This window comes from Nicotiana sylvestris, chromosome 9, assembly GCF_000393655.2.
Source record: "Nicotiana sylvestris chromosome 9, ASM39365v2, whole genome shotgun sequence".
NCBI lineage: Eukaryota > Viridiplantae > Streptophyta > Magnoliopsida > Solanales > Solanaceae > Nicotiana > Nicotiana sylvestris.
Window position 1 is genome coordinate 186,149,073 of NC_091065.1, and position 16,689 is coordinate 186,165,761.

The window sequence follows — 16,689 nt, forward strand, 5'->3', positions numbered from 1 at the left end:
TTCCTTATTTTTGTTGGTAACTGATTTATGGCATTCATTATGTTTCTCTACTGTTGTTCTGTTGTTACCTGTTACTTCCCGCAACATGTTTCCCCCGCCTAATTTTAATTGTAATTATCTGCTTCTATTTCCGTTGTATATAATTTAACTGCACAGGTTATTTGGTAGTCTGGTCATAGCCTCGTCACTACTTCGCCGAGGTTAGGCTAGGCACTTACCAACACATGGGGTCGGTTGTGCTGATACTACACTCTGCACTGTGTGCAGATACTGATACCGGAGCGCTTGGACCGCAGTGAGGGTGTTGTCTTCAGTCCACACAGGCGACCCGAGGTAGTCCTGCAGATGTCCGCGGGCCTTGGCGTCACCTCCTATCTTTCCTTTATCCTGTTTCCTTTACTTATTTCAGAAATAGTGTATCTTTTATCTTTTAGACTTTGTATATAGTATTCTTAGACCGTCTGTGAAACTGTGACACTAGTTCTGGGTAGTCGATGCTCAAAAATTGTATTAGATACATATTTCAGATAGTTACTGCATTTCTTCCGCTTATTGTAAATTTCGTTGTCTGCACGTTATTGCATCATAATTGTTAAAGAATATAAAAGGGGTAAAAAGGTAATTTGTTCAAACAGTCGGTTTGTCTAGCTCACATTAGTAGGCTCCATCACGACTCTCGAGGGCGAAAAATCTGGGTCGTGACAGCACGTGAAAAAATTATGATGAATTTTTGTATTTAACTCTCAAAATTGGATCACCGCCACATAAATTGGGACAGAACTCGAGTTTCGAGAGTCAAACGAGTTTTTTATCGCGATATTTTCATATCTTTTAAATTATTAATTATTGTGATTTATAATACTTTTTACTTATTTTAAATAATTTCTTTTAACATTTTATGTCCAAAAATTAAAATTTTCGGCTCTCAAATAACATAGGAGCACATGTTATGCAGGATCGGCTACAAAGTACATATATGAGATCAATACAACGTTGGCATTTCCCAAATCTCGATGTCCAAAATACCTAACAAATACAAGAGTTTATCTTCTTCTGCATGTCGACAAAAACACCGTCTATTTAAATAATTTTGCACATATAAATTTTTATTTTGCGTCAAAAAGTACCGAGTTCAATGATATATTGCGTCCGCCGGACCGCCTCTGTCCCTTATTACATGTAGTCTTCTCTTATATCATACAATAAATGCCACACAAGTTCATCCAAAAATTCACTTATTTATGGCTGATGAATTTCTGATAAAATCAATGGCAAGTTCAAGTTGTAGTACGTCTGATCGAAACAATGAAGAAAACTTATACGAATCATGGATGGAAAATCAAAATCAAGAACTAAACGAGCTTCAAAACGCTGCTACACTAGCCAGAAAAAACCAAAAAACCGACACCGAATTGAATCAACTGTTGGCGAGAATGGTGAACAATTTCCAGGGCTACGTTAATGGTCGTAGCCGACTGGCTCGAGTCGATATCTCACCATATTTTGCACCCACTTGGTGCACCCCTTTAGAGAATTCTGTCCTATGGATCGGTGGGTGCAGACCATCTTCGTTCATTCGGCCAATTTATGCTCTTTGTGGTATGGAAATTGAGTCACATCTTACTGAGTTTCTACAGGGTATGGAAATTAGTGATTTTGGTCAGCTTTCTGGTAAGCAAATTATGTTGATTGATAAGTTGCACAGAAAGAGTATAGTAGAAGAAAGGAAGCTTTCGTCAAAGTTGGCTAGCTTGCAAGAAGATGTAGTTGACCAACCTATCATCACTGCGGCAAATAACAGTAAGAAGTTACAGATAACACACTTTTATTTACTATTACTTTTATTCCAATTTATGTAATATAATGCAATTTGAATTTCGAGAGTTAAAATGAGTTTTTTTACCACAATCTTTTCATATACTTTTTAATTATTCTGATTTATTAATTATTGTAACTTAATACTTTTTTATTTTAGTCTCCGAATATGTAATTTTGTTTGGAAAAATTTAGAGATTTTATGCTCGAATTTGCGGTTAAAACTAAGAAGTTAACTCCGAAGTCTAAATTGCATCACTTAGAGTACGAGTTTAACTTATATATGTCGACAATGTAATAATTCTATTTTAAATCAAGGGGATAATAGGACCTGGGAAAGGATAAGTGTGTAGCTGAAAACGTGACAAGTTTTTTTTTTTGGAGGGGGGAGGGTTATGCCTTTTCCCAAAATAATTTGTTAAAAACAATGGTCTTAACCACTCTAAATAATTTGTTAAAAACAATGGTCTTCACCATTCTAATTTTCTTTTTTATGAGTCAAGTGAAGTTTCTTTTTGATAATGAGTGAGATGGAACTCAAATTCCGCGCTTTTAATTTGTCTTCTAATTCTTGTCATATTAAATTGTGTGATCAACTTATCTAAATATATTTTTATTATGTAATTATGTTTTCATGGCGCGACTTAGGATTACTGAGGACATGGCCCTTGACAGGGAATTATGGAGGTCGAGCATTAAGGTTGTAGGTTAAGGGAAAGTTGTGAATATTTCTACAGCACAATAGAGTGAGATTAGCTAGTTAGGAGTTAGACTAAGAATATAATTGGTCGTCTATTGATGTAGCTTTACCTGCTAGTTTTACTATACCAGCCATTTATTTCGTATTTCCTATTCCTTCGGGGTAGGGGTAAGGTCTGCGTACATATTACCCTCCAGACCCCACTTGTGGGATTATATTGGGTCGTTGTTGTTGTTGTTGTTGTTGTTGTTGTACGTAATTATGTTTTCTAACAGGCGAGAATGAAGAGGAGCCCTTGAATAAACATGGTCAGGGCATGACAACTTTACTAGAAGAAGCTGATGAGTTGAGGATGAATACATTGAAGGAGATATTGGGCATATTGACACCAATTCAAGGTGTGGAATACTTAGCTTCAGCTAAGAGAATAAGGCTATCTTTGCAACAATGGGGCAAGAAGAGGGAACAAGAGCATACTAATTTGCTGGAGATCAATTAGAACACACTGAATTTGTTGTACATATGCCAATTAGTAGCTTTTGGTTTCTTCCTATGTGGTATAGGCATCGTTTATTATTTGTCTTTCAGTTTTGTCGTGCTCTGTCTTGTTGTACTTTATGGAGAAAAAATGTACACTTGCCAAAAGATCTTCACCCTTTTTACAGCTAAGTATTATATTAATATTTGTTGGCTATATATATAAAAGCGTCCCCTTTACGTTGTTTTCTCATTCTTCTCACCTTACTACAGGAAATTTGGGGTTATTGTGGTAATAAAACTGGAGACTGATACTACAGAAGTCGCCACAAAGTGGTTTCATGGCGACACAAGTAGGGGCGGATTTGGGGGGCGCAAGGGGGTTCATCCGAACCCCATTCGCCGAAAAATTACACTGTACATATAAGGTAAAATTTGTTTTTTACCTTTATATATTAAGTTTTGAACCCTCTTAACACAATCCAAAAGTGTAGTTTAGTGGTCAAGGGGGTTCAAAATCTATATAAGGTCATAAATTCAATTCCCACTAGATACAAAAAGTTTTTTTGAACCCCTTCATGGAGATCTTGCCTCCGCCACTGGACACAAGGATCGTTTGCTATAGTGAGTGAGTGATAGTTGTTAGTGCGACGATTCAAAGTCGTCCACAAAAGTTACCCTTTGTGTCGTCACTGAAAAACGCACTTTTAATTAAGTGTGAAAGAGTTGCCACGAAAAAAGTATAGTAGCGTAAGCTAGTTGTAATTAAACAGATAGTTTTTTTTAGTTTTCGTGGCAAATGAGGTCGCTCTGTCACAACCGGGGTCTCCAAGGGATTGTTTTTCACTTTTAATCCGCACTAGAAATTATTTATATTCGATAGCTGAAAAGTGTATAAAATTTGTATAATTTTTGTATAGAACATACAGAATGTATATATATACAAAAAAATTACAAAAAATATATATTTTTCGATTGCGGCTATACAATATTATTTTTCCCCCGTGATGCCTCTCTTTTTTTTTGGGAAAAAAATTAATATAGTCAAGTATTTACGTTTTATTTTAGGAAAAATGCATAAGTACCCCCGACCTATATTCGGATTCCCAACTACACACTTTTTCTTTGCGGGAATCCTATTACCCCCTTAAACTTATTTTAAATGGAATTATTTGCACCCTTAACGCTAACGTGGCAGAGTGTGTGTATTTAACTCTCCTTTTGAAGAGTGAGAAACAAGAAAAAATAATTTTCAGATTATTTTTTATTCTTTTTTACTATTTTTCCTTACTTTTTTTTCATTTTCCTTTTCCTTTGTCTTTCTCTTTTTCTTTTACTTTTTTTTTTTCCGTTTCTTCTCTAATTCCGGCGGATATTTATTCACTGGCAACTTTGTCTAATCGTTTTTCTTCCATTTTTTTTCACACACAAATTAAACTCTCAAAAAAATCTATTCATAAGCAAAGCAAAATACATTCAGATTTGAGGGAAAAAAATTCATCGGAAAACCTTCCCACGTCGGAAAAAAATGATGTATTGAAATTTTAACTGGAAAAAGTTTTCTCAGCTTATATTCATTTTTATTTCTTTTGCTCTCCCTCCGACTCATAAATTACACTTTAAAAAAAATTATATATATATATATATATATATATAAAACAAAATACACTTAGATCGGGATAAAAATTTATCGCCGGAAAAAAAATTTGCCGGAAAAAATGGTGTTTGTGGAATTTCGACGACCACCATTTTATACCTCCAGTGACCAAAACAAAAAGAAAGAGAATGAAATAAAAAAAAATTAGAATAATAAGAAATAAGAAAAAAGGATAAGAAAAAGAAGAAAGAATAAAAAAAGTACTAAAAATACACGTGGGGGCGCGTGTAGCTACCACTTGCCAAGAGTTTGGTTGTCTAGTTTTAAGGTGCAAATAATTCTTTTTAAAATAAGTTTAGGGGGGATAATAGGATTCACGCAAAGAAAAAGTATGAAGTTGAGAATCCAGGTACAGGTCCGGGGGTACTTAGGCATTTTCCTTTTTATTTTACGCGAATACATTGATACTATTATTATATTAGGAGTCAAATAATGCTATTTACTATGTCCCTTAAAATATTTTGCCTAATTATTGTAAATCGGAGACAACAACAACAACAACAACAACAACCCAGTATAATCCCACTTAGTGGGGTCTGGGGAGGGTAGTGTGTACGCAGACCTTACCCCTACCCTGAGGTAGAGAGGCTGTTTCCAAATAGACCCCCGACATCCTTCCCTCCAAGAACTTCCCACCTTGCTCTTGGGGAGACTCGAACTCACAACCTCTTGGTTGGAAGTGGAGGTTGCTTACCATCAGAGCAACCCCTCTTGTCTAAATCGGAGAATTTTAAATAATTTTTAAATATATACTTAAATATCTATATATATATTAAAGCCAGAAAGTTACCATATATAATTGACATTATGGTTAAGCCAAGTGGCAAGCTAATAAATGTCAATAGTATATGGTAACTTATATATATACGGAATTTGAATTAAAAGATAATTTTGAATTTATAGATAAAGTTCCAAAATTAGAATTTAAATTAAAAATAAAATTTATTCTTTTTTTATCATGTTATCATACTTAATTCAGTTAATGATCATTTTAATCATGTTAAGAACTTTTGTTATTTTTTCTAATTATTTAAATACTACCTCGCCTCTATCCCAAAAAAAAAAATACTCCATATAACTATAAAACTCTTTCACGTTTAAAATCCTATAAGTATAGTTTTTTGAAACACTGTAGCTAGATTTAAATAAAACGAAACTCTTTTAAAATAAATGTAATATATAGGGTACACATCTATGTTTTCTAAATAACAAAAAAGAGTTTACAAAACCAAATAAAAGTTTAGTTACATATATAATAAAGTAAACATACATGCTGGAGAAAGAAACATCACAAAATCAGTCAATATTAAAAAAAAAAATTGTTTCTTTTTTTCTTCTTGAAGAATATTTGTTTGAAGAGTCAATTTGCATAAATGGACATCAAACAAATAACAAAACTTTGGCTATACAATTGCTATCATTAATTTCAATTTAGCACATTTAAGAAATTGAAGGATATAAGCTGAAACCCCTTCATTTAGCTGTAGTCAAACCAATATTGCAAGGGTATAATATTTTTTCAATAAATTTCTTCTTATGTTTCATCTTTGTTGAGTATAAAAATTTTGAAAGTTAATCTCATCGATTTTGAAATATTTGTTTTTTTCAATTCAAATACATAGATTATGCGATAAGGATATCTTAGAATATTTTTTTTAATATACATTATGTGTCGTTTTTAAAAAATTACTATTACTAACAAACTAATATGATATTCAAATTTGAATTGGAATGCAATTTGAGTAGTTTGTATTTAAGCCAAGTATGATGTCGAAAAATAAACTACTTGATAATTTCAAGGCAATATATGCAATGTTTTATAATAATAATCAACTAATTTAACACTTAATGATTCAAAGAACAATTTTTTTGTATATATAGGGTATTAAAAATTCAAATTTTAGGGCTAGACATATCGATAAACTTAAAGTGGAGTCATACTGAAATAAACCCGGCCAAAAAATCATTTAAATTTTTAGATAGCCGATTAAAATAAATTTTAAATTAAGGATAGTATCTTCACTTGCATCATTATAAAGATACTTATTATAATAATATATATAAAGTTTAGAAATTTAAATTTCAAAATAGAAATATTTTTTGAAAGATAAAATCATACCAAATAAGAGTTCAAGTCGTAGTATAAGAGTCACGTCGTAACCAAAGAATCGTTTATATCGTGTTAACCTTTGTGTTTTGCCATAAATATGAGTTATTATTTCACTTTGTGGCTATTTTTAGGTTCCAATGACACCTATGAGAATACTGCAAAAATAAAATTATCACGACGAGAATTGAGAAAATGTTAGTCTTTTTTCATGTAGTGTTTTTTAATTAATATCTGACGATTATCTATAATTGTTTAGAAGATTTAAAGTTTAAGGTTATTTACGTATAATATAAATAACTCAGATATTTAATATGGTTAATGTCAAATATCAAAATGGAGTTAAAAAATTCACTAGCTAAAGAATTTTTTTATATTTTAGATAGCCAACTAAAATGAGTTTTGCATTAAGAATAATATTTTCAATTACATTATTATAAAGATAATTATTATTGAAAAATAATGTTTTAGAAACTGAAATTTTAAGAAAGAAATATTATTTTTTAAGAGATATCAACACATCAAATAAGAATACAAATAATAGTAAAGGAGTTAAGTCTTATCTAAGTGTCATTAATTGTCTCAACATTTGATTGTTTTGCCATAAATATGAGTTATTATTTTGCTTCCTCACTATTTTTAGGATCAAATGGCACCGGTAAGAATGATATCAAAAAAGAAAAATAGAAGAAATGGTTAAAATTTTTTTCCATGTAGTTAATATCTAACGATTATCTATATTTACTGAGTCAATGTAAATTTTAAGATTATTTACATACAATCTAAATAACTTAAATATTTGACATGATTAGTATCCGCGCGTGTACTAATACTAGTTATCAATGGAAAAAAAATGATGAGATTTAACTCGTAATACTCCGAACACCTTCACATAAAATGGAGGATGGCGTTTCTCCCGGCATTGCTTCTTGAGGCGCACAAAAACTGTCCTTTTCTTTTAAATGTACCCAGAAGGACAAGTCCTAAAAGCTCAATATACTGAATCGGAAATCAGCCAAAATATCTAAAGTTAGACCATAGAAGTAAAATTATAGCCAAAAACTAAAGCCCCAGACTTTATAGACTAGCCATTTCTAAATCTACTTCGTATAAGCGGATTCAGGAAATTAATTAATACTTTTGCTCTAGTGCTGAAAATAATCAAGAGGATTATCCACAAAATCGAGCTAGCGAAATGGAAGATTAGTGATTGACATTTTATCAAAAGAAATTTGTATTCGCACTTGATTATGAAAAAGAATCACGTCTGTATATGAGGGAGAATCTATAATATTCTTCTTTTGTATATCTAATTATAGCCACAAAGTCATATGCCCGTCTGCACTAATAAAAATTCTGGTGTGATTAGCGATGCATGCATCTGGCATGACTTTCCGGCACGAATCAAAATTAGTCGGACTCCAATCCAAATCTATATATATGAAATTTTCTTATACTACTAGTGTAGAAGTGATCCGGAATTTGAACATTATGGATTGGAGTATTATCGCTTTTAGCCCGCGCCAGAAACTATTTATATTTGGTAGCTGAAAAAGTGTATAAAATTTGTATTATTTTTCTATATAACATACAAAATGTACATATATATATATATATATATATATATATATATATATATATAAAGAATATACATTTTTTCGGCTATTATTTTGAGAGTAACTATACACGTCATTTTTCCTTATGGATTCGAGGTTAGATTCTACCACAACCCATTGATTTATTGGGTTCAAAATATATTGTTCTTTTCCTTTTTTATCGAAATAATTTAAAACATATATAGGTCTAAGACAAAGGTACTAGATTTAAATAACCCATAGAAGACACACTGCATCCGCCCATGTATCGGTGTAGCTTGACATGTTGTAATAGGTAATTTACATTATCTTCAAAGTTATTAATCCCAATAACTATTAGTGATTTGTACCTCTAGTTATCTATTAGGTGATCTTTTAGTCTAGGGTGAATCTACGGTATAACGAGCGTGTTCAACAATATCTATTAGGTGATCTTTTATATGCTTTAATTCTTTCTTGTTAGATTGTTTTGTAGATTAGTGTTGATAGAAAATTTGTTCTTGTCGGGCTTGTTTGATAGTTTCCTTATGTGTTTCTCTTTCCATATTTAGTCATTTTCGTTATGTGCTTCTTGAGTTTTAGCTTGTGGGGTGTGTGCCCATTGGTATTAGCTGAGATTTGGTGATTCGGGTGTTCAGTTATGTGGCTTTTGTGATTATTGTATCATCGCCAATGTTGTGGAGGTTTGAAACGAGTTCCTATTGAATATGAGGCTTATGGCCAGTGCTAAATTTGATTTCGAGCGAATATTGTGATCAGAAATTGGGCCTATATGTGATGTGTCATGTTGTAAGGTTGTACTATATGGGTGTTGGTATGAATTGATGCAGCTGGTTGAGACTGATACCTGGTATGGATTTAGAATCGGGTCTTTTAGAAATGGATGAAAGGTGAGAATTCTGGTTCTAAGGCTTATTGGTATTGCTAGAAAGGCTAAATTTCAATTGAAATGGTGTTGTCAGGCTTATGTGGATTAGGTTAACGTGGGATCACCCGCGGGTGTACGTTGGAAGTATGCATTCAGTGACTTGAGGACTTCGAGGCGAATCTTGACACATTCAAGGACGAATGTTGGTTTTAAGAGGGGGAGGATGTAACGACCCGGCTGTTCGTTTTGAGAATTTAAGCTTCGTTTGGTAGCGCAAGTTATTGAACAGTTTAATAATATGAGTATCGACTTGCATGCATGGTTGAATTCAGTTAATGGATGATTCATAGTCAAATTGGAAGAATGAATCTAATTTTGGAAGTTTGAACGGTGAGAATTTGACCAGAACTGGAATTTTGAGTAAACGGCCGCGGAATGAATTTTTGATGATTCCAATAACTTCGTATGGTGATTTTCGACTTAATCGCGCCTCCGGATTCAGATTTGGAGGTCCATATGGTAAATTGAGGCATTTCTGCAAAAGTTGGAAAAGTTGAAGTTTGGAAATGGAGAAGTTTGACCCATAGTTGACTTTTATAATATCGGGGTCGGAATACGATTCTGAGAGTTGGAACAACTCCGTTGTGTCATTTTGGACTTGTCTGCAAAATTTGACGTCATTACGGGTTGATTTGATCGGTTTCGGCACAAGTTTTCGAATTTGGAAGATTTGGAAGTTCATAGTTCGATTCATGGTGTGATTCGTCATATCGGCATTGTTTGATGTGATTTGAGACCTCGAGCTAGTCCGTGTTAGGTTATGTGACTTCTCTATGTATTTGGACGGAGTCCCGGGGGTCTCGGGTGTGTTCCAGGTAGGCCACCGGTCATTTTTCCCTATATTTGAACTGCTGCTCTGTTATCTGGTATTTCCTTCTATGCGATCACATATACATAGCCGTGATCACGTAGTACAATGTCAACCTACCATATTTTCCTTCTATGCCATTGATTTGTTCGCGATCGCATAGCACAAAATTTGGATAGTAGCATTTCCTTCTATGCGATTGCATTGATTTGTTCGCGACCGCATAGCATAAAATTTGGACAGTAGCATTTTCCTTCTACGCGTTCGCATCAGTCTTTTTGCGATCGCGTAGCACACTTTGGGCCAACAACTATTTCTTCTATGCGATCGCATCTCTTCTCCCACGATCGCGATGTACAAATACCTGGGCAGTATTTAAATAGCCCATCCACGACCCTTCTTCATTTTTCCACCATTTTTTGAACGGGATTGAAGATTTTGAGGGAGATTTTTTAGGAAACCAAATGGGAATCACTTGGAGGTAATATTCATGACTTTATAACTCGTTTATATATGATTAAAGGTCTAATTAGTGGTAAAAAATTAGGGAAATCAGTGCAAAATGAGTAATTAGGGCTTGAGATTAAGAGACCTTAAAATGGGTATTTGAGGGGTCAATTGAACTCCGATTTCAATGTTCGTGATATGTATAGACTCGTGAGAGTACAAAGGTTCCGAAAATATAAATTTACCCGATTCCGAGGAGTGGGCCTGATGGGATTTTGGTCATTTTATCTAATTTTGTGTTTTAGCTTAGAATTTATTTGTAGAATTAGTTACTTGAAGTTTTATTTATATTATGCAATTGAATTGGATAGATATGGGTCATTTGGAGTTGAGTACTCATGGCAAGAACGTGGTTTCAGGTTGATTTTGAGTCGGTTCGAGGTTAGTATCTTACCTGGCCTTGTGTGGGGGACTTCCCTTTAGGATTTGAGTCTCATATATTGATTGTAGTTCGTGTAGGCGAGGTGACGACTGCCTGCTCGGACTTATTTGTGGAAACATTTACCTTTTAGGGTTCTTAGGTCCTTATATTCACTGTGTATGCATGTGTACTTGATATGCTTGAGTTTTTCACTTACTAGTTTCACCTCTACATGTTCATGATTCATTCTTATTGCCTACTTGACTCTTATTTTACTTAATTGAACATTTTTACCTCTTTTCTTGTCATGTTATCCTTCATAACTACTCGTCTTTATTGGAAATCATTATTATCTCTCATGTAATTGTTTAGTCTGGATTGAGGTGATGATTATCTTCCCACTGCCCATCCTTAATTGAAATTATTGTATATTCTTCGTAAATTACCCAACCTTAAAAGAAGTTTAGATAATCTATATTTAGTCGACATTTCCTGATTTGGAATTATTTGATTCGTTTTAGCTTCCTTGTTGTTGAATTAAATGTTGTGGGATCGTTACTTCATATTATTTACTTCCATGTTGAACTATTCTTATCACGCTTAGTATTCTCTATTGTGGTTATTTCTTGTGAGCTAGTCTTACCGTCTCCTTGTGATCGAAAGTCCTTGAGTTGATTCACTTGTTGTGTTCTTGTCAATATTGTCGTTGTTGCTGTTGTACTTGTTGTGTTGGTGCACGAGGTTTCTGCCGTGCGGTTGTTGATATTGTGATGCATGAGGTTTCTGCCGTGCAGCTTTTGTTATGGGGTTGCACGAGGTTCCTGCCGTGCTATTGCTACTATTTATATATTGCACATGCGGCGTGACAAGGATGGTTATATATATATATATATATATATATATATATATATATATATATATATATATATATATATGCTTATATGTGGGTTGCGCATGTGGAGAGACAAGGTGGGAACATTATGACGCACGTGTGGCAAAACAAGGCGGGCACTTATTATGTTATTATTTGCACACGTGGCGAGATAAGGTGGGCTATGTCAGGGATTGATTATGAGAATTTGTGATGGACTAGGGGCATTCTTGTTGTTTAATGTTGTGTTGTGGTACGCTTACCTGTATGAGATTTATCTCATGGAAGTTGTGAGGAAATATCTTATGTGTTGTCCGTTCTTTTCCTTACACTTATTATCTGGTAGGAACTATGTTAAAGCTCTTGCACAAGTATACACGTAGTTGAACACTCTTATTGGATGCAAAGTCCTCCTGATTTTGCTGAGTATAGATGTACACCCTCGTTTACTTGTTATATATGTGAGAGTGGCTCTAGTTAACAAGTGAGTTGTCAGCATGACCATGAGGTTGATGGGGGCACAGGATGCCAAGTATTAGATTTTAGGTATTGGGACTCGTGAGCTATAATTTGTCCGAGATTCAGTACTTCATGAAAAATGTTAGATAAGACCTGATGTGAACACTGTCGTAAGATCTGAGTTATTGCTTACCTTTACTGTATTGTGACTTTAGGATTTGGGTTTGTGTTTTCGCTCCCTCTTCTATGTCATTATTCTTAGTATTTTCGTTGTTACTTGTTGTTTTCTTCCCTTATTGTGATTGTAGTATTGTTAGCCATTTTGTGTAGTCTTTATATATACATTATGTTCCGTTGTTCCTATATTTGTACAATTTATTAGACCGGTAGGTGTCTTGACTGTTCTTCGTCACTACTCCACAGAGATTACTCTTGATACTTACTGGGCACCGCTGTGATGTGCTCATGCTACTCTTCTGCACATTTTTACTGTGCAGATCCAGATACTTCCACTCAGTCTTATCATCCTTAAGGCGAGGCGCTTCTGTAGATACTTCAAGGTATATCTGCCGCGTCCGCAAACCGAGGAGTCTCTTTCCATCTTTCTATAATAGTATAGCCCTTCAATAGTTTTCCTTTTATTAGACATTTCTGGAGTTAGAGCTTCTTATGTATCTCTTAGCTTGTGATTCATGGGGTTCCGGATTTTGGGAGTGTTAGGTTGAGATTTTGTACTGTTATGTGCCGTGCGGCATCTTAGACACTATTTTATTTTACTATTTCGGTTTTTAAATTATTTCTTCCGCAACTGTTGTTTATATTCCGCATTATTAGGCTTACCTAGTCATAGATAATAGGTGTCGTCACGATGGTTCATGGAGGGCAAATCAAGGTCGTGAAATTTATGTAGGAGGAATAATATTTCGGCAATTTTTGGGGAGAATTTGTAGACCAGATCTTGCTACATTTGGGGGGATCGCCCTATGAGCCAGTCATAATGGTTATGCAGATGATAAAAGCACACAAATTTTAAGGTATTTCAATTGTCTTGATGACATGAGAGATTTATTTTATGTTAATATTTTGGTTCTGAAACTAATGTTATGTATAGGCAAGTATTCTGTGCGTAATACTTGGCATGCCTCAAAGCTCTGGATTAACCCGGATCTTCCTCAAGCTGTTGATTTTAAGTCTAGGTTAGTTATTTGAAAAATTAAGTTTATGTGGATACTAAAAAAATTATTGTTTATACTTTAAACAAATACAACCTTACGTAAATGCAGATTGGCAAGTGTGAATGAAGCTAACTCTTCCAAGATCAGTCAAATACCTTCTCAGCGTAGTTATTCTATTTCTTATGAGTTGGCTACTAGAATTGTAGAAGTTAAAATTATTAGAGAATTGGTCGACTGCATGGAGGCGATTAATCTATTAAACTACTTTAGTATTTAACTTATGTTATGTCGTGTATGTATAACAGTGGTGGGTCTAAAAATACTATTTTTCTCAAATATGCACATATATGCTTTTTAGAATCCCTGTTACATAAGTTTATGAGCAATGCACAATCTGAAACTTCGGAGTGTAATCCTAAATGTGTTGATGTGTCATGCCCTTATGCACGTCTGTTTCATTATTTTTATATGTAAAATGATACCAAATGTCACGACCCGGATTTCTCCACCCTCGGGGGTCGTGATGGCGCCTACTAATAGGAGCTAGGCAAGCCAACTTAAATTACTTCCCATTTAACACATATTTTTTTCCCATAATTATCAACATATAATAAATGCAACATAATTAAAATTTTCAAGCGGAAGTCTTAACTTATATAAAAACTGAATAGAAATGCGGAAAGTTTAACAAAATCATCTACCCAAGATTGGTGTCACAATGCTCACAAACTTCTAAGATTACTAAATACAATCGTCTGAAAGAAAATTATGAACTGTTTATGTCGGTACAAAAGATAACAAACTGAATAAAGAGAGAGAGACTCCGGGCCTGTGGACGTCACCAAGGCTACCTCGGTGTCTCTGGACTGAAGGCCTGCTCCTGATCTACTGCTGCTGCCCAAAGGCTACTCACACTCCATGATCTATGCAAAAGAGCACAGAGTGTAGCATCAGCACAACCGACCCCATGTGCTGGTAAGTGTATGGCCTAACCCCGACGAGGTAGTGACGAGGCTAGACCCAGACTCCAGATAAACCTGTGCATATATATATATATATATATATATATATATACAAGTACAATGGAAAACAGCGGAAAGTAAACAATTAAAGCTAGGAGGGGAAACATGCTCTGGGGTTAGCAAATAAAAAAAAATATCAAAGATAGAAGGGTAAACATCTACAATCTAGTTTCTAACACAGAATAAAGGAAATAAGACAACTTTCATGTTCGATTCATCTTGTTGCAGGCGTGCAACCCGATCCCATTTCATCATGACTTATGATAGGCGTACCACACATTTCCATTTCAATATCATTTGTGGTAGGCGTACCACTCTCTCCCATTTCAATATCATTTGTGGTAGGCATACCACTCGCTCCCATTTCAATATCATTTGTGGTAGGTGTACCACCCGCTCCCATTTCAATCGATATCTTGTGGTAGGCGTACCACCTGCTCCCATTTCATAATATCTTGTGGTAAGCATACCACCCGCTCCTTTTTACAGCTCATCACATAATCACAAGAAATCCCATCAAGGGAACAGAAGTAATATAATAATTTCCCTGAAAAGGAACAACAATATCGAAATAGTCATCCCTGCAAGGGAGAATCAAGTATAACCAATCTCACTTAGCTGGTACTCAGTTCAGTTAATGGAAATGCTCAATCATAGATGATCATTAATTAAAGCATACAAGGTGTCGTTCAAGAACACAAAAAATTTCAATTTAAGACCCACGGTCATGCTTGACACCAACGTATAAATACTCGTCACCATGCCTATACGTCGTACTCAACAAGAAGAAGGTAGGAAATACGACTCAACTCCTAATCCCATCAAGCTAAGGTTAGACCGAACACTTACCTCAACTTTCACGGCCGAATCAATCCACAACAACCGCTTTACCTCTCGAATTTGGCTCCAAATCAACTATATCTATACAATAATGACTACAATACATCAATAAATGCTGAACAATGCGAACCCAATGCCTTTCCAAGCAATCTTCCCAAAAACACAAAAATCGACCCCGGGCCCGCTTGGTCAAAACACGAGGTTCGAACCAATTCCATGTTACCCATTCCCCCACGAGCTCGGATATACAATCTGTTTTCAAATTCGACCCCAAAACGAGGCTTAAATCAAAGAAAATCGAAAAGCCCTAACTCTACCCAAATCCCCAAATTTTCTACCCTAAATAACATGTTTTAGGCCTAGGATTTCAATAGATGTTGAAAAAAATGGAAGAAAACAAGTAAAGGATTACTAACCCAAGAGATTTTGGTGAAGAATCGCCTCAATGGTCGCCTAAGAGCTTGGAGAAGAAAGAGTTTGTGAAATTTTGCAAAAATCCCGTAGCTATTGTTTCTATTTTTTTAAAAATATAACTGGGCAGAATTTGCTCTATGCGATCGCGAAGGGAGTTATGCGATCGCATAGTGGAAAGGAAGTTGGCTATTGTGATCGCATGAGGGAGATTGCGAACGCATAGAAGAAAACGACTGTACACTCCAGGTTTGAACTTAATGAAACGCGATCGCGGAATAAAGGTTGCGTTCGCATTGAAGGATCTGGCTAAGCTATGCGATCGCGGATGAATCTATGCAATCGCATAGAACAAATGTGGGGAACCTGAAGGATTACTCTATGCGATCGCAATGCTACCAATGCGATCGCATAGAACTGGATACCAGAACATCAGAACTGAAACTTCTGCAATTTTTCTAAGGCCAAAACCACTCCGAAACACCTCCAAAACACTCCCGAGCACTCGGGGCTCCTAACCAAACACACACACTAACTCAACAACATCCTAAAAACTTAACCATGCGACTAAATCACCAAGATAATAGCATAAACAAGAAATCAAACCCCAAAATCATCACTTTTTCACCAAACTTCATAAACTTTCAAAGTTAGAGTTTTAGGTCTGAAACACGTCAAATGACATCCGATTTCAACCAAATTTTACATGAAGCGCTTAAACCACATATAAGACCTGTACCGGGCACCGGAACCAAAATATGGGCCCGATACCAATGCTTTCTAATTTATTTTTTTATTTCAAATTTCCTTAATAATTTCAGAAAAACAATTTCTTTTGAAAATTCATTTCTTGGGCTCCGGACCTCGGATTTCGATTATGGGAATACGCCCGAGTCCCATATTTTTCTACGGACCCTTCGGGACCATCACATCATGGGTCCGTTTACCCAAAAATG

The 16,689-nt window shown here is 34.9% G+C and overlaps 1 protein-coding gene across 1 annotated transcript; it reads left to right on the forward strand.

Annotated features, from left to right (window-relative positions):
• The first annotated feature begins 1,113 nt into the window (after positions 1–1,113).
• On the forward strand, positions 1,114–3,232 carry LOC104239634 (protein DOG1-like 3). Its single transcript, XM_009794311.2, has 2 exons — positions 1,114–1,800; positions 2,791–3,232. Exons 1-2 carry the CDS (start codon positions 1,242–1,244, stop codon positions 3,012–3,014), a joined length of 783 nt encoding a protein of 260 aa, XP_009792613.1. The 5' UTR covers positions 1,114–1,241; the 3' UTR covers positions 3,015–3,232.
• The last annotated feature ends 13,457 nt before the right edge of the window (positions 3,233–16,689 follow it).

Excerpts from the sequence above, each read along its gene's own strand:
- LOC104239634 (XM_009794311.2), top strand. The coding sequence starts at position 1,242 with ATGGCTGATGAATTTCTGATAAAATCAATGGCAAGTTCAAGTTGTAGT. Across the intron at positions 1,801-2,790 it reads CATCACTGCGGCAAATAACA|GCGAGAATGAAGAGGAGCCC; the intron begins GTAAGAAGTTAC and ends GTTTTCTAACAG.